The sequence below is a fragment of the Heteronotia binoei genome, chromosome 8 (assembly GCF_032191835.1).
Source record: "Heteronotia binoei isolate CCM8104 ecotype False Entrance Well chromosome 8, APGP_CSIRO_Hbin_v1, whole genome shotgun sequence".
Lineage (NCBI taxonomy): Eukaryota > Metazoa > Chordata > Lepidosauria > Squamata > Gekkonidae > Heteronotia > Heteronotia binoei.
In genome coordinates this window covers 124,540,428-124,562,444 of record NC_083230.1, presented here as the reverse complement: position 1 = coordinate 124,562,444, position 22,017 = coordinate 124,540,428, and the positions used below count along the sequence as shown (strand labels likewise).

The following is a 22,017-nucleotide window of genomic DNA, read 5'->3' as shown; positions in this document are numbered from 1 at the left end:
TAATTTGTCTATCAGTTGTAGGACCTCCTCTTTTGTCACCTCAATCTGACTCAGGTCTTTCAACACCCCTTCCAAAATTAGTGGTTCTGGGGCGGGCAAAAAGTTCTCATCTTCCACAGTGAAGACGGAGGCAAAAAATGCATTCAGCTTCTCAGCCATTTCCCTATCCTCCTTCAGTAATCCTTTTACCCCATGGTCATCCAAGGGCCCCACTGCCTCCCTGGCTGGTTTCCTGCTTCTAATATATTTGAAGAAATTTTTATTGTTGGTCTTTGATCCAACATGGCTTCTCTTATGTTCTTATGGCCCTGCTGGTGGACCTCCAGATGGCACCTGGGTTTTTTGGCTACTGTGTGACACAGAGTGTTGGACTGGATGGACCATAAATGCACTGCAGGCGTTGTTTGCAACAGCACATGTGGTGACAACTGGACAGGAGTGGGAGGTACAGGTGTGTATGGAAGCAGCAGAGGGGATGGCCCTGCCCTGTGACATCAGTGGTTAACTATGCAGTGAGAGCCAGTTTGGTGTAGTGGTTAAATGGGCGGACTCTTATCTGGGAGAACCGGGTTTGATTCCCTGCTCCTCCACTTGCAGATGCTGGAATGGCCTTGGGCAGCCATAGCTCTCTTATTTGGGAGAACCAGGTTTGATTCCCCACTCCTCCACTTGCACCTGCTGGAATGGCCTTGGGTCAGCCATAGCTCTCTTATCTGGGAGAACCGGGTTTGATTCCCCACTCCTCCACTTGCAGCTGCTGGAATGGCCTTTGGTCAGCCATAGTTCTGGCAGAGGTTGTCCTTGAAAGAGCAGCTTCTGGGAGAGCTCTCTCAGCCCCACCCACCTCACAGGGTGTCTGTTGTGGGGGAGGAAGGTAAAAGAAATTGTGAGCCGCTCTGCGATTCAGAATGGAGGATGGGATATAAATCCAATATCATCATCGTCATCTTCTTCTATCTTCTTCTTCTCCCTCTTAATCACACCTTTAATTATTCTTGTGATCTAGTTCTTAAAACTCCATCCAGTCACTTTCTAGGGGTTGGACCGCAGCATCCCTGTTGGACCAGATCTTGCCATCCGGGACAGGGAGTATAAAACCAAGGGCTTTGTCTCCAGGCGACACGGAGCAACTCTGCTTGTTTATTCTCTCCCTGGGAGCCCCAAGGGAGCAGCGGCTTTCGGGCCAGCCTCCTTCTGCAAGGTGTATCCAAGAGAGATCCCCTGTTTAGATAACCCGACTTGGTTCTCTAATTTGACAAAGACAGTTATCCTTATCTGAATTTGAATTTGTTTCTTCCAAAAAGTAGAGAGAGCAACTTTGTTTGAATCATATTCCTTTTGTCCTTTTATTTTAACTATTTTTCCTCTTCTTATACCAAGGACAAATTACAATGTTATAAGTTTCCAAACGAACAACTACCGGACTTTATATGGAACTCTGTTTTTTATTTTACAATAACTTGCTTGTAAACTTTCAGCCATTGGTTCTACATTAATGCCCTACCATCTTTTAAAATTGCAGTTGTTCTTGCGGTATTACATCGTAAACCAAATAAAAATATTTCTAAGAAATATTCCAATGTCTATTAATAAATTTCCTAATAAAGAGTTTCCTAAATAATAAACAAGTTTCTCAAATTCATTCAATATGTGCAGGCAATTTCTTAGAACATAAGAGAAGCCATGTTGGATCAGGCCAATGGCCCATCCAGTCCAACACTCTGTCTCACATAAGAACGTAAGAGAAGCCATGTTGGATCAGGCCAACGGCCCATCCAGTCCAACACTCTGTGTCATATAAGAACATAAGAGAAGCCATGTTGGATCAGGCCAAAGGCCCATCCAGTCCAACACTGTGTGTCACATAAGAGAAGCCATGTTGGGTCAGGCCAATGGCCCATCCAGTCCGTGTCACATAAGAACATAAGAGAAGCCATGTTGGATCAGGCCAATGGCCCATCCAGCCCAACACTCTGTGTCACATAAGAACATTAGAGAAGCCATGTAGGATGAGCCAAAGTTGGATGAGCCTGAGCCAATGGCCCATCCAGTCCAACACTGTGTCACACAGTAGCCAAAAAACCCAAGTGCAATCAGGAGGTCCACAAGTGGGGCTAGAAGCCCTCCCACTGTGCCCCCCCCATGCATCAAGAATACAGAGCATCACTTGCCCCAGACAGAGAGTTCCAACAATACACTGTGGCTAATAGGCACTGATGGACCTCTGCTGCATGTGCTTATCCAATCCCCTCTTGAAGCTGTCTGTGTTTGTAGCCGCCGCCACCTCCTGTGGCAGTGAGTTCCACACGTTAATCACCCTTTGGGTGAAGAAGTACCTCAAGATGTTTTGATGCCGACCCTGGACTCATCCCAACTCCTATCCACCGGGTTCTTCTCACAGGGGCTGTATGACAACGGCTGACCCGGACAGTGACTCGCTTGCCTATGGGAATTACTGTAAACCATCCCCCCCACCATTGCTGGATTTCAGCAGAATTAAACCAGAAAGGAAGACTCGGCACTCAATGAAGCGGCCCATGGCCCGTGAAAGCTCATGTCACGGTAGGCTGGTGCCGTAAAGAGCCACAAGACTCCTTTGTTATTTTCGCCGTACCCGATTAACACGGCTGCTCCTCTGGAAGAGGAGGCCCTTTCGCACGCCATCAGGTTTTAATCCATTTTTTTTTTATTAAACTGCACCCCGAGCCACCCTTTGGATACAGCGGCCTGGGGATTAATATGAGATCAGCATCTGACGGATTTCAAAGCCAAGCGGGTTTATGGCACAAAAGCTCTGGGTGTTTGTTGAAAAGGCCCTGGGGGGGGGGCGTAAGGGGCTGAATTAAAGGCTCTTTTAGAGTTGCCAAGTCCAATTAAAGAAATATCTGTGGACTTTGGGGGTGGAGCCAGGAGACACTGGGGGTGGAGCCAGGAGCAAAGTTGGGACAAGCATCACTAAACTCCAAAGGGAGTTCCAGTGATCGCATTTAAAGGGACCGCACACCTTTTCAATGCCTTCCCTTTATTTGGAATAATGGATAGGGGCACCTTCTTTGGGGGCTCACAGAATTGGACCCCCCTGGTCCCATCCTTTTGAAATTCGGATGGTATTTTGGAGAGAGGCACTGGATGCTATGCTGAAAATATCGTGCTTCTACCTCAAAAAAAACAGCCTCCCCAAAGCCCCAGATACCCACAGATCAATTCTCCATTATACCCTATTAGAATGGGTCCCCATAGGGGAGAATGGAGGGCCCAGCAGACATTTCCCTCCCCTCCCCGGCTTTCTGATGACCCTAAAATGGAGGGAGAGCCTCCAAAGCAGGGGATCCCCTGTCCCCACCTGGTGATTGGCAACCCTAGGCTCTTGACAGACTTCCCTCTAGAAATGCTGCGGTACCAAAAAGAGGATACTGTCCAGGGTGAGCTTTTGAAGCGACTGGTAGGCAGAAAGGTCTCGCATTGCTGGGATGTCATTGTATGAAAAATTCGCTACCTGTGGAGGAAGAGGAAGAAGAGGAAGAGGAGGAAGAGGAAGAAGAGGAGGAGATTGGATTTATACCCAGCCCTTCGCTGGCAAAAGGAGTCTCAGAGCGGCTTTAAAATCTCCTTTCCCTTCCCCTTCCCACAGAAAACACCCTGTGAGGTGGGTGGGGCTGAGAGAGCTCTCACAGAAAGTTCCCTTTCAAGGACAGCTCTGTGAGAGCTATGGCTGACCCGAGACCATTCCAGCAGCTGCAAGTGGAGGAGTGGGGAATCAAACCTGGTTCTCCCAGATAAGAGAGCTCTGGCTGACCCAAGGCCATTCCAGCAGCTGCAAGTGGAGGAGTGGGGAATCAAACCTGGTTCTCCCAGATAAGAGAGCTCTGGCTGACACGAGGCCATTCCAGCAGTTGCAAGTGGAGGCGTGGGGAATCAAACCCGGTTCTCCCAGGTAAGAGTCTGCGCACTTAACCACTACACCAAACTGGCTCTCGAGAAGAGATGGGGGTGGGGGATGCTTGAGACTTCCTAGTGTAGGGGTCTCCAACATGGTGCTTAGGGGCACCAGTTCTTGTTGACTCAGTTTTTGGTGCTCGTCATGTGTTTTTAGGAAGTGGGAGGGGCCAAGTAGGGCTTTTCCCCAGTGGGTCTTCTGATTGGCTGTGCAGATTGCTTAAAATGTCGCTTTGGTGGCAGCAATGACCACAGCACAAAGCTGTACGTTGCGCTCGCTGAGGTTAAGCTGTGGCAGCCATTTTGTGGCAAGCTCCGCCTCCTGCAGCAGCCATTTTGTTGTGGCACCCACCATGCCATGTCAGAATTCCAAAGGCGCCCACGGGCTCAAAAGGTTTGGAGCCCGCCGTCCTAGTGGCTGCTCTTTGCTTCGCTATGAAACTGGCTAGAAAGGACAAATAATGAGGAACATTGATTTCCATAGGAAGAATTTATTTATTTTTATAAAACATTTGAAGGCCACCTTTCTGCCTTGTGGGACTCAAGGTGGCTTACAATGTAAGCAAAAGAACAGTTACAAAACACACACAAAAGGCCACCATTGAAAAACCTCCAACGAGGACTGCAATAAATAAAAACTTATTTAGTCGAATATGGTCCAAAATAAAACTGACTCCCAGCAATCAAAAGAGATGGAGCCAGGTGCACCTCCCTGGAGAGGTTGTTCCATAATCATGGGGCTGCCACCGAAAAGGCCCTGCTCTCAGGTACCCTCCAAATGAACTTCTTTTGATTGGTGGGGCCATCAGGAGGGCCCTCCCCCTATGACCTTAATTCAGAGCAAAAAGGGAAGCCAAGAAGGAAGGCAGGGGAGAGGGGAAAAGCAAAGGGAAAAAACCCAGGGGTGGAATTCTAGCAGGAGCTCCTTTGCATATTAGGCCACACACCCCTGATGTAGCGAATCCTCCAAGAGCTTACAGGGGCTCTTTTTACAAGGCCTACTGTAAGCTCTTGGAGAACTGGCTACGTGAGGGGTGTGTAGCCTAATATGCAAAGGAGCTCCTGCTAGAATTCCACCCCTGAAAAAAACCTATGTGCAAAGTTTATTGATTGTTTTGCCCTTTACATTACAGAGTGTAAAGATTTTCTCAAGGTTTGTCTGTAGACTCAGTAGTAAAATCTCACTGCCACCGACTAGGCAGTAGGAGATCCAGAAAAACTCTCTACAGGATCTGCACTAGAGATAGGATAAGGGGTGATTTTATACTGCGGCTACAGGTAGACAAAGGCTTCCTGAAGAGTCAAAGACGCTCTAAGAGAGGACCGCTCCATTTCATACATTAAAACAACTGGCTAGATTGCTGACGGCGGGTTCTAGTAATGAACTGGGGCAAGCACAAAAGAAAAAACCTTGCCCTGAGTTACCTTTGAGATTTTTTTTAAAAAATGAGCTGGCAAGCCAAATAAAAGCGACCTCCATCTGGGTGACCTGAATCTCCCAAACGGAGCTTTCTTCCTTACCTGGAGGTTCCTGGGTGGCCTGAAGTCAAAGTATGTGGTCAGCTCGTTATGGGAAACGTCCAAGTCCAGCAAGTAAGGCATGTGACTGACACAGGAGAGGTCTGGAGGAGGAGAAGGATGGGCAAGATAAAGAAGGGAAAGGGAAAATGAGCCAGAATGGATCTTAGAACATAAGAGAAGCCATGTTGGATCAGGCCAGTGGCCCCTCCAGTCCAACACTCTGTGTCACATAAGAACATAAGAGAAGCCATGTTGGATCAGGCCAGTGGCCCCTCCAGTCCAACACTCTGTGTCACATAAGAACATAAGAGAAGCCATGTTGGATCAGGCCAGTGGCCCCTCCAGTCCAACACTTTGTGTCACATAAGAACATAAGAGAAGCCATGCTGGATCAGGCCAGTGGCCCCTCCAGTCCAACACTTTGTGTTGCATAAGAACATAAGAGAAGCCATGTTGGATCAGGCCAATGGCCCATCCAGTCCAACACTTTGCGTCACACAGTGGCCAAAAAACCCAAATGCCATCAAGAGGTCCACTAGTGGGGCTATAAGCCCTTCCACTGTGCCCATCCCAAGCACAAGAATACAGAGAATCAATGGTCCAGACAGAGAGTTCCAACAATAAGCTGTGGCTAATAGCCACTGATGGACCTCTACTCCAGATGCTTATCCAATCCCCTTTTGAAGCTGGCTATGCATGTAGCTGCCACCACATAAGAACATAAGAGAAGCCATGCTGGATCAGGCCAATGGCCCATCCAGTCCAACACTTTGTGTCACACAGTGGCCAAAAAACCCAAATGCCATCAAGAGGTCCAATAGTGGGGCTAGAAGCCCTTCCACTGTGCCCATCCCAAGCATAAGAACACAGAGCATCACTGGCCCAGACAGAGAGTTCCAACAATAAGCTGTGGGTAATAGCCACTGATGGACCTCTGCTCCAGATGCTTATCCAATCCCTTCTTGAAGCTGTCTATGCTTGTAGCCGCCACCACCTCCTGTAGCAGTGAATTCCATGTGTTCATCACCCTTTGGGTGAAGAAGGACTTCCTTTTATCTGTTCTAACCCGACTGCTCAGCAATTTCATTGAGTGCCCACGCGTTCTCGTATTGTGAGAAAGGGAGAAAAGGACTTCTTTCTCTACCTTCTCTATCCCAGGCATCATCTTGTGAACCTCTATCCTGTTACCCCACAGTCGATGTCTCTCCAATGAACTGGTGAGCTTTAGTTTGAATAGGGGTTAAAATATTGCTGCAAAAAGAAAAGCTGACTCTCATCCTCTATAAATGAATCAGGAGGGAAGGTGGTGTTCTATAGCCTGAACTTGCCAGATCTCGGCAGCTAAGCAAGGGCATTACTTGGATGGGGGACCACCAAGGAAGACTCTAGGGTTGCCAAGTCCAATTTAAGAAATATCTGGGGACTTTGGGGGTGGAGCCAGGAGACTTTTGGGGTGGAGCCAGGAGACATTGGGGCGGAGCCAAGAGCAAGGGTGTGACAAGCATAATTGAACTTCAAAGGGGTTCTGGCCATCACATTTAAAGGGACTGCACATCTTTTTAAATGCCTTCCTTCCATAGGAAATAATGAAGGATAGGGGCACCTTCTTTTGGGGCTCATAGAACTGGACCCCCTGGTCCAATCTTTTTGAAACTTTGGAGGTATTTTGGGGAGAGGCACTAGATGCTATACTGAAAATTTGGCACCTCTACCTCAAAAAACAGCCCCCCCCCCAGAGCCCCCGATACCCGCGGCTCAATTCCCCATCATTCCCTATGGGAATCGTTCATGGAGGTGCATGATGGCTCTGGGGGCGGAGCTTCCCCCGGCGGCCAGCTGGCTGGGGGAGGGGGGAAGCCTGTAAAACCGGGGGATCCCCCTCTGGGACCCGGGGATTGGGAAGCCTAGAAGGCTCTGCAGAGGAAGGCAATGGCCAACCACCTCTGCTTCTCTCTTACTTAGAAAGCCCCTTTCTGGGGTCACCGTAGCTCATTTGTGACTTGACAGCATGCAATAAATTGAGCAAATCTGCATGATTGTTTTTACTCTGTGTAATTATTCTATCATTCTCCCTGGTTTGCATATTTCTGCCACACTTCCACCTAAGCACATCTTTTCGACAGTAACTAGAAACTTGAGGGTTTCTTTTTTTCATTAAATGAAAACAAAGGCTGATTGGAAGCAGAGAAGCTTTTCTGTACCTCCAGAGAGCTTTAATATGCTCAAGGTCCTCTGTAACACCCTCTGAACAGGTGAACTCATTTCCGTTCCCCTTGCAACATCCAAAGGGGTGGCAATCATATTATTCCAAGGCTAGTAAACAAAGGTGGAACACAAGCCTGAAAACTGATCTCCTAGATAAGAACATACGAAGCTGCCTTCTACTGAATCAGACTCTGGGTCCATCAAAGTCAGTATTGTCCACTCAGACTGGCAGCAGCTCTCCAGGGTCTCAAGCTGAGGTTTTTCACGCCTATTTGCCTGGACCCTTTTTTGGAGATGCCGGGGATTGAACCTGGGACCTTCTGCTTCTCAAGTAGATGCTCTACCACTGAGCTATAGCCCACTTCATGGCTCTCCAGGGTCTCAAGTTGAGGTTTTTCACACCTACTTGCCTGGACCCTTTTGAGTTGGAGATGCCGAGGATTGAACCTGGGACCTTCTGCTTACCAAGCAGATGCTCCGCCACTGAGCCACCGTCCCTCCCCTGACTGGCAGCGGCTCTCCAGGGTTTCAAGCTGAAGTTTTTCACGCCTACTTGCCTGGACCCTTTTTAGATGGAGATGCCGGGGATTGAACTTGGGACCTTCTGCTTTCCAAGCAGATGCTCTACCACTGAGCCACCGTCCCTCCCCTGACTGGCAGTGGCTCTCCAGGGTCTCAAGCTGAGTTTTTTCATGCCTACTTGCCTGGACCCTTTTTAGTTGGAGATGCTGGAGACTGAACCTGGGACCTTCTGCTTTCCAAGCAGATACTCTGCCACTGAGCCACCATCCCTCCCCTAATCATAAGAAGCCCTGCTGGATCAGACCAGAGGTACATCCAGTCCACCATCCTTACTCATATAGTGGCCAATCAGTTCAACTGGAGGTCCAGCAGCAGGTCATGGAGGTCAAAGCCAACATAAGAACAGCCCTGCTGGATCAGACCAATAGTCCATCATCCCATCACACACAGAAGCCAATCAGTTCCTCTGGATGGCCAGCAAAAAGAAAGAGAAGCTGAGGCCTTCGTAAGAACATCAGAAGAGCCCTGCTGGGTCACACCAATAGTCCCACTAGTCCATAATCCTGTCTCACACAGAGGTCAGCCAGTTCATCAGGAGGGCCAACACCATGGCACAGAGGCTGAGGTCTTCCCCTGATGTTAAGAACATCAGAAGAGCCCTGATATATCAGGATAGTGGTCCATGTGGTCCAGCAACCTGTCTCACGAGTGGCCAACCAGCTTCTCTGGAGGGCCAACAACAGGGCAGAGAGGCTGAGGCCTTCCCTTGATAAGGAAGAGCCCTGCAGGATCAGACCAGTGAGGGTCCATCTAGTGCAGCCTCCTGTCTCCCACAGTGGCCAACCAGCTCCTCTGGAGCCCAACAACAGGGCAGAGAGGCCGAGGCCTTCATAAGAACATCAGAAGAGCCCTGCTGCATTGGGCCAGCAAGGGTCCATCTAGTCCAGCATCCTGTCTTACATAGTGGCCAATCAGCTCCTCAGGAGGGCCAACAACAGGGCAGAGAGGCCGAGGCCTTCATAAGAACATCAGAAGAGCCCTGCTGGATCGGTCCAGCATCCTGTCTCACATAGTGGCCAACCAGCTTCTCTGGAGGGCCAAGAACAGGCCTTCCCATCATAAGAACAGAAGCCTGTTATTCCAGTTCAGTCCTTGTGTCTGTTAAGATGCTTCCATTATGCTATATGCTAATTTGCTGCTCACCCTCTATCTAGATGTACGGACTGGCAATTTCAGTTTCAGTGTACCTGAAGCTGTGTGCGTGCACAAAAAAACGTGGACTTTGAATAAAACTTTGTTGATCTTAAAGGTGTGCCCGGACTAAGACTTTGTTCTGATTCTTACAACGTTAAGGGTCCTAACTTTCAACTTCTGACATTTCCCGTCGGAGAAAAAAAAAAAATCTCAGCCTTGGCAGTGTAAACATTTGATGACGCATGCTATAACGGCAGCAAGACTTTCGATAGCACAACGCTGAAAACACCACAATGCTCCGAAGAAACAAGATCTGATTGACAAAATCTAGAGTTCCTGCGTAGAATAGGAAAGGTCCCCTGTGCGAGCAGCCAGTCGTTTCTGACTCTGGGGTGACGTTGCTTTCACGACGTTTTCAGTGGCAGACTTTCGACGGGGGGGAAGGGAAGGCCAACCACCCCGTCGAAAGTCTGCCATGAAAACGTCGTGAAAGCAACGTCACCCCAGAGTCAGAAACGACTGGTGCTCGCACAGGGGACCTTTCCTTTCCTAACGCAGGAACTTGATTTTGTATAATACCTGTTGCACCTTCTAATGTATCCCTCATTTTGTTTGAAGAGTAGCAAACTATTTACTATAACCGATAGGCTATAAGAGGGGTGGCCAAACTGTGGCTCAGGAGAAAGCATTTGTCTCTTTAAATCGCTTCTCCGAGCCAAGCCAGGTGGCAGTTTGGAGGACGCATTAAAGTTACTTTTCTTCCACCTCGCCCTCCCTCCCTATATAATTGCCTTCCTTCCTTGTGGCTCTCAAACATCTGACATTGATTCGATGTGGCTATTACAATGAGCAAGTTTGGCCACCCTTGGGCTATAAATCTTGTTAAAACGAAGAGTATTATTATGTATTTTAGTGATGCAGAGAAAAAAAAATGATGATTCTGTTTTCCTTTTACCCCCTTTTCCCTTCCCATTCTGTATTCCCTTACCCCTCCACTTTTCAAAACGTCAATGAAATATATATATATAAAACCAGGAAAAAAAATCTCAGATGATACAGCTAAGGAAAGACCTCTGCTGTGACCTTGGAGAGGTTGCTGCAGACCGTCTCGGGCTAGATCAGGGGTGGGGAACAGTGGCTCTCCAGATGTTTTTTGCCTACAACTCCCATCAGCCCCAGCCAGCAAGGCCAATGGCTGGGGCTGATGGAAGTTGTAGGCAAAAAACATCTGGAGAGCTACTGTTCCCCACCCTTGGGCGAGATGAACCACTGGACTGACTCCGTCCAAGACGCCTCCTAATATCTAATCAAAGCTTCGGAGCTGACACGCCTGTGTGCCTTTTATTTCCGGATAATAAAGCGAACCACAATCTTTATGTTCTACTTTCTGAGCATATGTCATTACAGCTTTCTCGGGCGAGGCCGTCCCGTATTTCTCCAGGATATCCAGTCTATTCTGCTGAGCCAGGGAAGCGAAGCTGCGAATTGCCTTTTTTGTAATAAGAGAACCGCCCTGGTTGGCTGCGTTCCCACCCCTTCGTCTGGAAGGGCTTTTAGGACCGAGAAATGTACAGAAGCGGCAGGCATGTACCGTTAATTCTGTTGTGGGAGAGATCCAGCTTCTGGAGGTGAACGTATTTGGAGAGGACGCAGACGTTGCTTAGCAAGCGATCCTGCAGGGAAAGACAGAAAAAGGGTCAAGGTAGTCCCCTGTGCAAGCACCAGTAGTCTCCGCCTCTGGGGTAACATCACATCACGGCGTTTTCAAGGCAGACTTTTTTACGGGGTGGTTTGCCCTTCCCTTCACCAGTCATTTACGCTTTCTCCCCAGCAAGCTGGGGACTAATTTTACCGACCTCGGAAGGAGGGAAGGCTGAGTCAACCTCGAGCTGGCTACCTGAAAACCCAGCTTCCGCTGGGATTAAACTCAGGTCATGAGCAGAGAACTTGGACTGCAGTATTGCAGCTTTGCCACTCTGCACCACGGGACTCTTGCAGGAAAAGATAGAAAGGGCACAACTGGTAATTCCCTCGAGGAGGCACAAGGCAAAATTTAATCCCAGGCTGGTCGGAGGAGGATGATATTGGATCTATATCCTCCCCTTCACCCTGAATCTCAGCGTCTCAGAGCGACTCACAATATCCTTTCCCTTCTTCTCCTGCAACAGACACCCTGTGAGGTGGGTGGGGCTGAGAGAGCTCTCCCCAGAAGCTGCGCTTTTAAGGACAACTCCTTTGAGAGCTCTAGCTGACCCAAGGCCATTCCAGCAGCTGCAAGTGGAGGAGTGGGGAATCAAACCCGGTTCTCCCACATAAGAGAGCTCTGGCTGACCCAAGGCCATTCCAGCAGCTGCGAGTGGAGGAGTGGGGAATCAAACCTGGTTCTCCCATATAAGAGAGCTCTGGCTGACCCAAGGCCATTCCAGCAGGTGCAAGTGAAGGAGTGGGGAATCGAACCCGGTTCTCCCAGATAAGAGAGCTCTGGCTAACCCAAGGCCATTCCAGCAGCTGCAAGTGGAGGAGTGGGGAATCAAACCCGGTCTCCCAGATAAGGGAGCTCTGGCTGACCCAAGGCCATTCCAGCAGCTGCAAGTAGAGGAGGGGGGAATCAAACCCGGTTCTCCCAGATAAGAGAGCTCTGGCTGACCCAAGGCCATTCCAGCAGCTGCAAGTGGAGGAGTGGGGAATCAAACCTGGTTCTCTGAGATAAGAGTCCGCAACTTAACCACTACGCCAAACTGGCTCTCTACAAAGAAGGGAAGCGGATGAAAGCAGAACGGAGGCAGACCGAGAGGCTAATTCCAGCTCTCTCTTTCATATTTCATTATTTGATAACATCAGGAAGACTAAAAAGGCAAATACAATCTAGTGTCCAGATCACGTGAAGTGATGGTATTGGTTTACTCTGCTCTGTTAAGACCTCACCTGGAGTACTGTGTTCAGTTTTGGGCACCACATTTTTAGAAGGACATAGACAAGCTGGAATGAGTCTAGAGGAGAGTGATGAAGATGGTGAAGGGTCTGGAGACCAAGCCCTATGAGGAAAGGTTGAAGGAGCTGGGCATGTTTAGCTGGGAGAGGAGGCAGCTGAAAGATGACAGGATCACCATCTTCAAATACTTGAAGGGCTGTCATATACAGGAGGGTATGGAATTGTTTTCTGTGGCCCGGAAGGTAGGACCAAAACCAATGGGTTGAAATTAAATCAAAAGAGTTTCCGGCTCAACATTAGGAAGAACTTTCTGACCATTAAAGCAATTCCTCAGTGGAACAGGCTTCCTCGGGAGGTGGTGGACTCTCCTTCCTTGAAGGTTTTTAAACAGAGGCTGGATGGCCATCTGACAGCAATGAAGATCCTGTGACTTTAGGGGGAGGTGCTTGTGAGTTTCCTGCATTGTGCAGGGGGTTGAACTAGATGACCCTGGAGGTCCCTTCCAACTCTATGATTCTAGTGTCCTGGTCCCACTGATGGCACCTGGGTTTTTGGTCACTGTGTGACCCAGGGTGTTGGACTGGATGGGCCATTGGCCTGATCCAACATGGCTTCTCTGATGTTCTTAAAAGGCCTAGTCAGAAGGAGCTACGGTTGATGACATCACCTCTCTGGGTTCCAAAAATGTCCCGAGGCTGGACTCCAGTGTAGCACTCTCTGTCGACATCCATATTTCTAGGATGGAGTGTGGGGGATTTTACAAAGCAAAACGGGCCGGCATGTGAGCTAAAGGATTTGCCCACCTTCCGTTCAGATGGATTTAGAGGAAGCCAGAGGTTAGAAGGCTTTGCCTGTGTAAGGTCAGAGTTTTCCAGTTCTCGGACACAATTATTTCAGTCAATCAATCACGCCTTTATTGGCATAACTAAAAGAGATATACACCGAGTTGTCAACCAAATGACAATCCAATCCGTCTGTTCAAAGCATGAAAGGCTAAAATAAGTTTAAGAATCACAATGAAAGTTGCTTTGAATAATTTTTGACAATTTCAGCCAAGAATCTGGCAACAGCTCTTATGGTATCGGTTATATTGTCGTTTAGTAGAAAACGGCGATCAATCCTATTTTCTTGATTATAGGATGGTAAGGAAAGACTATCTAACAGAACCTTCCGGAGATTAGTACACAGGTGGCAGTCCAATAAGATATGCTGGATGGAATCAGGTGAGCTTGACCCGCATAAACAATGTCTCTCGCTAAAGGGGACTTGAAGAAATCTCCCATGGAGAACATTAAAGGGAAAGGCATTCATCCTAGCCAGCATAAAAGCTCTCCGATGTCGCAGGTTATCCAGCTCAGATAAATATTTGGCCATTTTCCTGGCCGTCTGATCAAGTCCGAGTGAGGCAGGAGAGCAAGTATAGAATTGGACAGGACACAGTGAACACAGCATGGCCGCAAAAGATAGCTGGTGTTTACTCACGGTGAGGGTGAGATTGAGGTAGACGTGTTCTGTGCCGGGGGCCGAACGCCCCAGGTTGTGCAGCGCTTCGGAAACGGTGTCTTCGTCCAGCACGCCATCAAATTCCTCCTGAAAGTGAGAGACAGAAGCTCAGCTGAGTGGTACCAAACTAATCAAAGTGGGTACATATGAACATATGAAGCTGCCTTATACTGAATCAGAACCTTGGTCCATCAAAGTCAGTATTGTCTACTCAGACTGGCAGCGGCTCTCCAGGGTCTCAAGCTGAGGATTTTCACACCTATTTGCCTAGACCCTTTTTTGGAGATGCCAGGGATTGAACCTGGGACCTTCTGCTTCCCAAGCAGATGCTCTACCACTGAGCCACCGTCCCTCCCCTAAATGAAGATGATGAAGAAGAACTGCAGTTTTATACCCCGCCCTTCTCTCTGAATCAGAGACCCAGAACGACTCACAATCTCCTTTATCATCTCCCACCTCAACAGACACCCTGTGAGGTGAGTGGGACTGAGAGACCTCTGACAGAAGCTGCCCTTTCAAGGAGAGGTCTGCGAGAGCTACGGCTGACCCAAGGCCATTCCAGCAGCTGCAAGTGGAGGAAGGGGGAATCAAACCCGGTTCTCCCAGATAAGAGAACTATGGTTGATCCAAGGCCATTCCAGCAGCTGTAAGTGGAGGAGTGGGGAATCAAAGCTGGTTCTCCCAGATGAGAGAGCCATGGCTGACCCAAGGCCATTCCAGCAGCTGCAAGGGGAGGAGTGGGGAATCAAACCCGGTTCTCCCAGATAAGAGAGCTCTGGCTGACCCAAGGCCATTCCAGCAGGTGCAAATGGAGGAGTGGGGAATCAAAGCTGGTTCTCCCAGATGAGAGAGCTCGGGCTGACCCAAGGCCATTCCAGCAGGTGCAAGTGGAGGAGTGGGGAATCAAACCCGGTTCTCCCAGATAAGAGTCCGCACGCTTAACCACTACACCAAACTGGCTCTCTACTTTTAGCTCAACACCAGACTGAGCAAAGGATTCGGAAAGAAATAGGTAAAACCACAAATCCCCTGTCCCCTGTTGTGGGGGAGGAAGATAAAGGAGATTGTGAGCCACTCTGAGACTCTGAGTGGAGGGCGGAATATCAATCCAATGTCGTTCTTCTTTTTCTTTCAGGGCTCTTAACGCAGGGCCTGATGTAAGCTCCAGGAGGACTGGCTCCATCAGGGGTGTGTGGCCTCATATGCAAAGGAGGTCCTGCTGCAAAAAAAAAGCCCTGAAAAAATGAGTAAAGAAACCCTCTATTTACAAAATAGTGTCTACATTTAATGTAAATAAATTCAACAATTCATTATCCAGTTAAAAGGTAAAGGCAGTCCCCTGTTCGAGCACCAGTCGTTTCCGACTCTGGGGTGACGTTGCTTTCACAACGTTTTCAGGGCAGACTTTTTTACGGGGTGGTTTGCCATTGCCTTCCCCAGTCCTCTACGCTTTTCCCCCAGCAAGCTGGGGGCTCTTTTTACCGACCTCAGAGGGATGGAAGGCTGAGTCAACCTGGAGCCGGCTACCTGAACCCAGCTTCCACCGGGATCGAACTCAGGTCGTGAGCAGAGAGCTCGGACTGCAGCGCTGCAGCTTCACCGCTCTGCGCCGCGGAGCCAGTCACAACACGACGATACAGTGAAAAAATCATCCCATGCACACAACACTGCTACTGCCCAAGACTAATACTCTTCTTATGATAAGAATCCGATGAAAGAACCGATCCAATCTCGTTTCGGAGCTGAACAATCCTTCTTCCTGGGACCGTCGTTTTCATTCAAAGCTTGAGTAGTCTAGGAATGTCACAGTTCATTTCTACAGTTCACGGGATTCGTGGCTTCCTCTGATTTTTAATTTATTCTCCTTGCCGAACGCCGCTGCCAGTTTCCTATCTACCAGCATTGCACCCAGCTTTATAATTCTCACGCTCCCTTGATTCCATTTTCCTAATCTAATGGCCACCGTCCTCCTCCCTCTAGCACAAGAAGAAGACGACTGCAGATTTATACCCCGCCCTTCTCTCTGAATCAGAGAGGCTTACAATCTCCTATATCTTCTCCCCCCACAACAGACACCCTGTGAGGCGGGTGAGGCTGAGAGAGCTCTCCCAGCAGCTGCTCTTTCAAGGACAACTCCTATGAGAGCTATGGCCGACCCAAGGCCGTTCCAGCAGCTGTAAGTGGAAGAATGGGGAATCAAACCCGGTTCTCCCAGATAAGAGTCTGTACACTTAACCACTAGCTCTCCAACAAGGGTGCTCAACTCCTGGGCAGTGGACCAGTACCGGTCCGTGGCTTGTTAGCAACCAGTCCAGGAGCTGTATAATTATTTCATCATATATTACAATGTAATAATAATAAGATGACGACATTGGATTTATATCCTGCCCTCCCCTTCGAATTTCAGAGTCTCAGAGCGGCTCACAATCTCCTTTAGCTTCTTCCCCCACGGCAAACACCCTGTGAGGTAGGTGGGGTTGAGAGAGCTCTCCCCAGAAGCTGCCCTTTCAAGGACAACTCCTGCAAGAGCTCTGGCTAACCCAAGGCCATTCCAGCAGGTGGAGTGGGGAATCACACCCGGTTCTCCCAGATAAGAGCCCGTGCACTTAACCGCCACACCAAACTAATAGAAATCAAGCGCACAATTGTATCATCCCGAAACTATCCCTCCCCCAGATCTGTAAAAAAAAATTGTCTTCCACAAAACCGGTCCCTGGTGCCAAAAAGGTTGGTCCCTGGTGCTGAAAAGGGTGCTGCTCTAGCAGACCAGCAGTAGCAATCTCACTCCCTCACCGAGATTTCCCCTCCCCTCCGTGTTCTGCCCGTAACTCAAACTCAACCACCCCTTCCTCCCGCAGCTTTGTAGCAGCCTGCCTGCTGTAATTCACTCAGCTGTACCCTTTCAAAACGTTTCACAGAGTGTGGTATACAGCCTTCCCCGCCAATAATTCAATACGTCCCCCTCCCCGCCACCGCCTGGGCAATTCAGCTCAGAGCACCTTTGCAGACCGTAAATTGATCTGCATAATTTCCTTCTTCAAACTAATTAAAGGCCGCTTTCTCCCCCTGCGGCACCTCCGTCACAATTAATCTGAACTCTCTTATTCGAGCAGTCGACCGTGGCTGTCCGGGAACTTCAGGTGGTTGAAGGTGTGGGAGCCTGGGCTACTTTTGGAGGCGGCATCTGGGGGTGGTCTCACCTCCACGCTGAAAGATCTGCATTGGCTGCCCTGCGCCCAGCTTTTCCTGCACCGTCCAGCCTAGCAGTTTTAGACCCCAAACCGGGGTTGCCAATCCCCAGGTGGCAAAAACAAAGCAACACTGTGTAACAATTCGCTTTTGCAATATTCCGGGGGTGGCCAACGGTAGCTCTCCAGATGTTTTTTGCCTACAACTCCCATCAGCCCCAGCCATTGGCCATGCTGGCTGGGGCTGATGGGAGTTGTAGGCAAAAAACATCTGGAGAGCTACCATTGGCCACCCCTGCAATATTCTATTGACTCTAGGGTTGGAATGCTTTCCCTATGAAGAAAGGCTAAAACGCTTGGGGCTCTTTAGCTTGGAGAAACGTCTACTGCAGGGTGACAGGATAGAGATTTACAAGATAATGCAAGGGATGGAGAAAGCAAAGAAAGAAGTACTTTTCTTCCTTTCTCACAATACGAGAACTCGTGGGCATTCAATGAAATTGCTGAGCAGTCGGGTTAGAACGGATAAAAGGAAGTCCTTCTTCACCCGAAGGGCGATTATGTGGAATTCACTGCCACGGGAGGTGGCGGCAGCTACAAGCATAGACAGCTTCAAGAGGGGAATGGATAAGCATATGGAGCAGAGGTCCATCAGTGGCTATTAGCCACAGCTTATTATTGGAACTCTCTGTCTGGGGAAGTGGTGCTCTGTATTCTGGTGCTTGGGGGGGGGGAGCACAGTGGAAGGGCTTCCAGCCCCACTGGTGGACCTCTTGATGGCACTTGGGGTTTTTTTGGCCACTGTGTGACACAGAGTGAAGGACCGGATGAGCCATTGGCCTGATCCAACATGGCTTCGCTTATGTTCTTATGTGACACAGAGTGCTGGACTGGATGGGCCATTGGCCTGATCCAACATGGCTTCTCTTATGTTCTTATGTGACACAGAGTGCTGGACTGGATGGGCCATTGGCCTGATCCAACATGGCTTCTCTTATGTTCTTATGTGACACAGAGTGTTGGACTGGATGGGCCATTGGCCTGATCCAACATGGCTTCTCTTATGTTCTTATGTGACACAGAGTGCTGGACTGGATGGGCCATTGGCCTGATCCAACATGGGTTCTCTTATGTTCTTATGTGACAGTGTTGGACTGGATGGGCCATTGGTCTGATCCAACATGGCTTCTCTTATGTTCTTATGTGACACAGAGTGTTGGACTGGATGGGCTACTGGCCAGATCCAACATGGCTTCTCTTATGTTCTTATGTGACAGTGTTGGACTGGATGGGCCATTGGCCTGATCCAACATGGCTTCTCTTATGTTCTTATGTGACACAGAGTGTTGGACTGGAGGGGCCACTGGCCTGATCCAACATGGCTTCTCTTATGTGACACAGAGTGTTGGACTGGATGGGCCACTGGCGTGATTCAACATGGCTTCTCTTATGTTCTTACTCATAAGCATCTATTCATAGTGACACAGTCCCGATAATATGTCTATTCATAAATTCAAACGCTCATACAAAGAAGCATAGTAATTCAGCGCAATATTAATATAAGGCAAACCACTCATGTCCAAAATTGACCACTTAACAGTCCCTTGTATGCCACTTATAGAATGAATGATACCGTTCTCCAACATGTACTTCTTAATGGCTCATGGCTGGAGATGATGCTTGGGTCCTGGAGTCAGTCTTACTCAAAAGAAACAGACGCTCAAATCGAGCAGTAATGACTTCAATAAATAGGCGGCGACACAACCCTAGTTGTAGTGTGTTTCAATGCCATCTTCTTCTATCCACTATTTAAACTGGAACCTGTGCTCAAGTACGGGCAGTAGGTTCAGGATGGACAAAAGAAGATACTACTTTACACAGAAAGTGATTAAAGCGTGGAATTTGCTGCCAGAAGATGCCATGATGGCCACAGCTTTAAAAGGCGATTAGATAGATGCCTGGTGCATAAGTCTATCAGTGGCTACCAGCCATGGTGACTGAGGGGGGGAACCTCCACATTCAGAGGCACGAAACCTCTGAATCCCAGAACGAGGAGGAAACATCAGGAGAAGGTTGCCAATCCCCAGGTGGGAGTGGGGGATCCCCTGGTCTGGAGGCCCTCCCCCCGCTTCAGGGTCATCAGAAAGTGGGGGGGAGGGAAATGTCTAATGGGCACTCCATTATTCCCTATGGAGACCCATTCCCATAGGGAATAATGGAGAATTGATCCATGGGTATACGAGCTCTGGGGAGCTATGTTTTTTGAGGTAGAGGCACCAAATTTGCAGCATAGGATCCGATGCCTCTCCCCAAAGTACCCTCCAAGTTTCAAAAAGTTTGGACTAGGGGGTCCAATGCTATGAGCCCCCAAAGAAGGTGCCCCTATCCATCATTATTTCCAATGGAGGGAAGGTATTGAAACGTTGTGCGACCCCTTTAAATGTGATGGCCATAACTCCCTTTGGAGTTCAATCATACTTGTCACACCTTTATTTCCTGGCTCAAAGTCTTCTGGCTCCAGCCCCCCCCCCCAAAGTCCCCAGATATTTATCAAATTGGCAACCCTAACCCCAAAAACCTCCCTCCCGTAATTCTCCCTATTGCGGGGCCTGTTCTCCAGATCCCCACACCTCCCCATCATCCTGGAAGCAGCAAAATCCCCAAACACAGCATTCCCGTATTTCTCCTGGTAGCGGCGCCTACATCAGAACCCCACGTCTTCCTGTAATGCTCAGACTAGCACACCCCAAAAAACCTCCCTCCCGTAATTCTCCCTTGACAAGGGACTCCAAAGGGAGTTCTGGCCATCACACTTAAAGAGACCTCATACCTTTTAAATACCTTCCCTCCATTGGAAATAATGAAGGATAGGGGCATCTTCTTTTGGGGCTCATAGAGTTGGACCCCCTGGTCCAATCCTTTTGAAACTTGGAGGGTCTTTTGAGGAGAGGCAGTGGATGCTATGCTAAAAATTTGGCACCTCTAGTTCAATCGACAGTTCTACCAGAGCCTCAGATACCTGCATATCAATTCTCCATGATACCCTATGGGAACTGGTCTCCATAGGGAATAATTGAGTGCCCAGGAGACATTTCTTCCCCCCACCCCCGCTTTCTGATGACCCTGAAGTGGAGGGAGGGCCTCCAACCCGGGGGATCCCCTGCCCCCACCTGGGGATTGGCAACCCCCCCCCCATGTCTTCCCATAATGATCTGACTAGCACCTCCAAAAAACACCGCCCTCCCGTAATTCTCCCTATAGCGGGGCTTCCCCTCCAGAGTCCCGCGCCTCCCCTTCACTCTTGCAGCAGCGCCATCCCCAAACCCGGCGCTCCCGTATTTCTCCAGGTAGCGACGCCTCAGCAAATGGGGGGCTCCCGTATTTCTTCTGGTAGCGGCGCCTATGCAATGGGGGGGCTCCCGCATTTCTACCGGTAGCGACGCCTATCCAATTGGGGGGCTCCCGTATTTCTCCCGGTAGCGAAGCCTCTCCAAATGGGGGGGGCTCCCGCATTTCTACTGGTAGCGACGCCTCTCCAATTGGGGGGCTCCCGTATTCCTCCTGGTAGCGACGCCTCTCCAATTGGGGGGCTCCCGTATTCCTCCTGGTAGCGACGCCTCTCCAATTGGGGGCTCCCGTATTCCTCCTGGTAGCGGCACCTCTCTAATGTGGGGGCTCCCGTATTTCTCCCGGTAGCGACGTCTTTCCAATGGGGGGCTCCCGTATTTCTACTGGTAGCGGCGCCCCTCCAATGGAGGAGGGGGGAGGGTCCCGTATTCCTCCCGGTAGCGGCGCCTTCCAATTGGGGGCTCCGCGGCTGACCCATGGAGGGCGGGGGGGGGGGGGTCTCACCTCCATCAGCTCGGGCTCGGGCTCCGGCTCGGACTCGGTGGACTCCTCCTCGCCTTCTTCCTCCTCCTCCTCCTCGGCGTCGGCGCCGGGCCGCTCCGCCTCCTCTTGCTCCTTGGGGGCCTCGTCCTCGGCGCGGCTGACGAGGAGGGAGGAGAAGGTGACGAAGGGCGCCGCCAGCCAGGAGCGCTGCCGCGGGGACTGCTCGCCCGTGTCCCGCCATGTCAGCGTCTTGGGCGGCGAGACGGAGCCCGGCCGGTGCATGGGAGAAGGCCTTTCCCGCTCCCGAGGGACTCAGGGCCGCGCCATCTTGTTGCCCGGCCGTTGCCCGGCAACAGGGAATGGGCGCCGCGGGGCATGACGGGAGACGCAACACCCCCTCCATAACCGACTGGAACGAAAGGGCGTCCCGCGGGGCATGATGGGAATTGTAGTTCGGCCTGTCAAGCCGGCTGTTTCGTCCTTCTCTTTCTCCCCTGTCCGATTGAGGGTTATGCACTTCCTTATAGAGGAGAGGTGCTGTTTCTTGCGTTTCTCTTTTGGGGCAATGTTTTAAAAAATTGCTGGAAAATGTCCTTTTTGGGAGGCTGGAAGGCTAAGAATAGGGTTGCCAAATCCAATTCAATAAATTTCTGGGGGCTTTGGGGGTGGAGCCAGGAGACATTGGGGGTGGGGCCAGGAGACATTGGGGGTGGAGCCAGGAGACATTGGGGGTGGGGCCAGGAGACATTGGGGGTGGAGCCAGGAGACATTGGGGGTGGGGCCAGGAGACATTGGGGGTGGAGCCAGGAGACATTGGGGGTGGGGCCAGGAGACATTGGGGGTGGAGCCAGGAGACATTGGGGGTGGAGCCAGGAGACATTGGGGGTGGAGCCAGGAGACATTGGGGTGGAGCCAGGAGACATTGGGGGTGGAGCCAGGAGACATTGGGGGTGGGGCCAGGAGACATTGGGGGTGGAGCCAGGAGACATTGGGGGTGGAGCCAGGAGACATTGGGGGTGAGGCCAGGAGACATTGAGGGTGGAGCCAGGAGACATTGGGGGTGGAGCCAGGAGACATTGGGGGTGAGGCCAGGAGACATTGGGGGTGGAGCCAGGAGACTTTGGGGGTGGAGCCAGGAGACATTGGGGGTGGAGCCAGGAGACATTGGGGGTGGAGCCAGGAGAC

At 50.2% G+C, this 22,017-nt stretch overlaps 1 protein-coding gene across 1 annotated transcript in view; it reads right to left on the bottom strand.

Annotated features, from left to right (window-relative positions):
* The window catches only part of LRGUK (leucine rich repeats and guanylate kinase domain containing), a 120,661-nt gene extending 99,547 nt beyond the window's left edge, over positions 1-21,114 (bottom strand). Inside the window, exons 1-5 of the mRNA XM_060244457.1 lie at positions 20,854-21,114; positions 13,793-13,900; positions 10,970-11,051; positions 5,458-5,558; positions 3,415-3,496 (exon numbers count right to left, since the gene is read on the bottom strand). Coding sequence (XP_060100440.1) covers positions 3,415-3,496; positions 5,458-5,558; positions 10,970-11,051; positions 13,793-13,900; positions 20,854-21,114 — 634 coding nt within the window. The remainder of the gene's footprint in view (positions 1-3,414; positions 3,497-5,457; positions 5,559-10,969; positions 11,052-13,792; positions 13,901-20,853) is intronic.
* Positions 21,115-22,017: the final 903 nt, after the last annotated feature.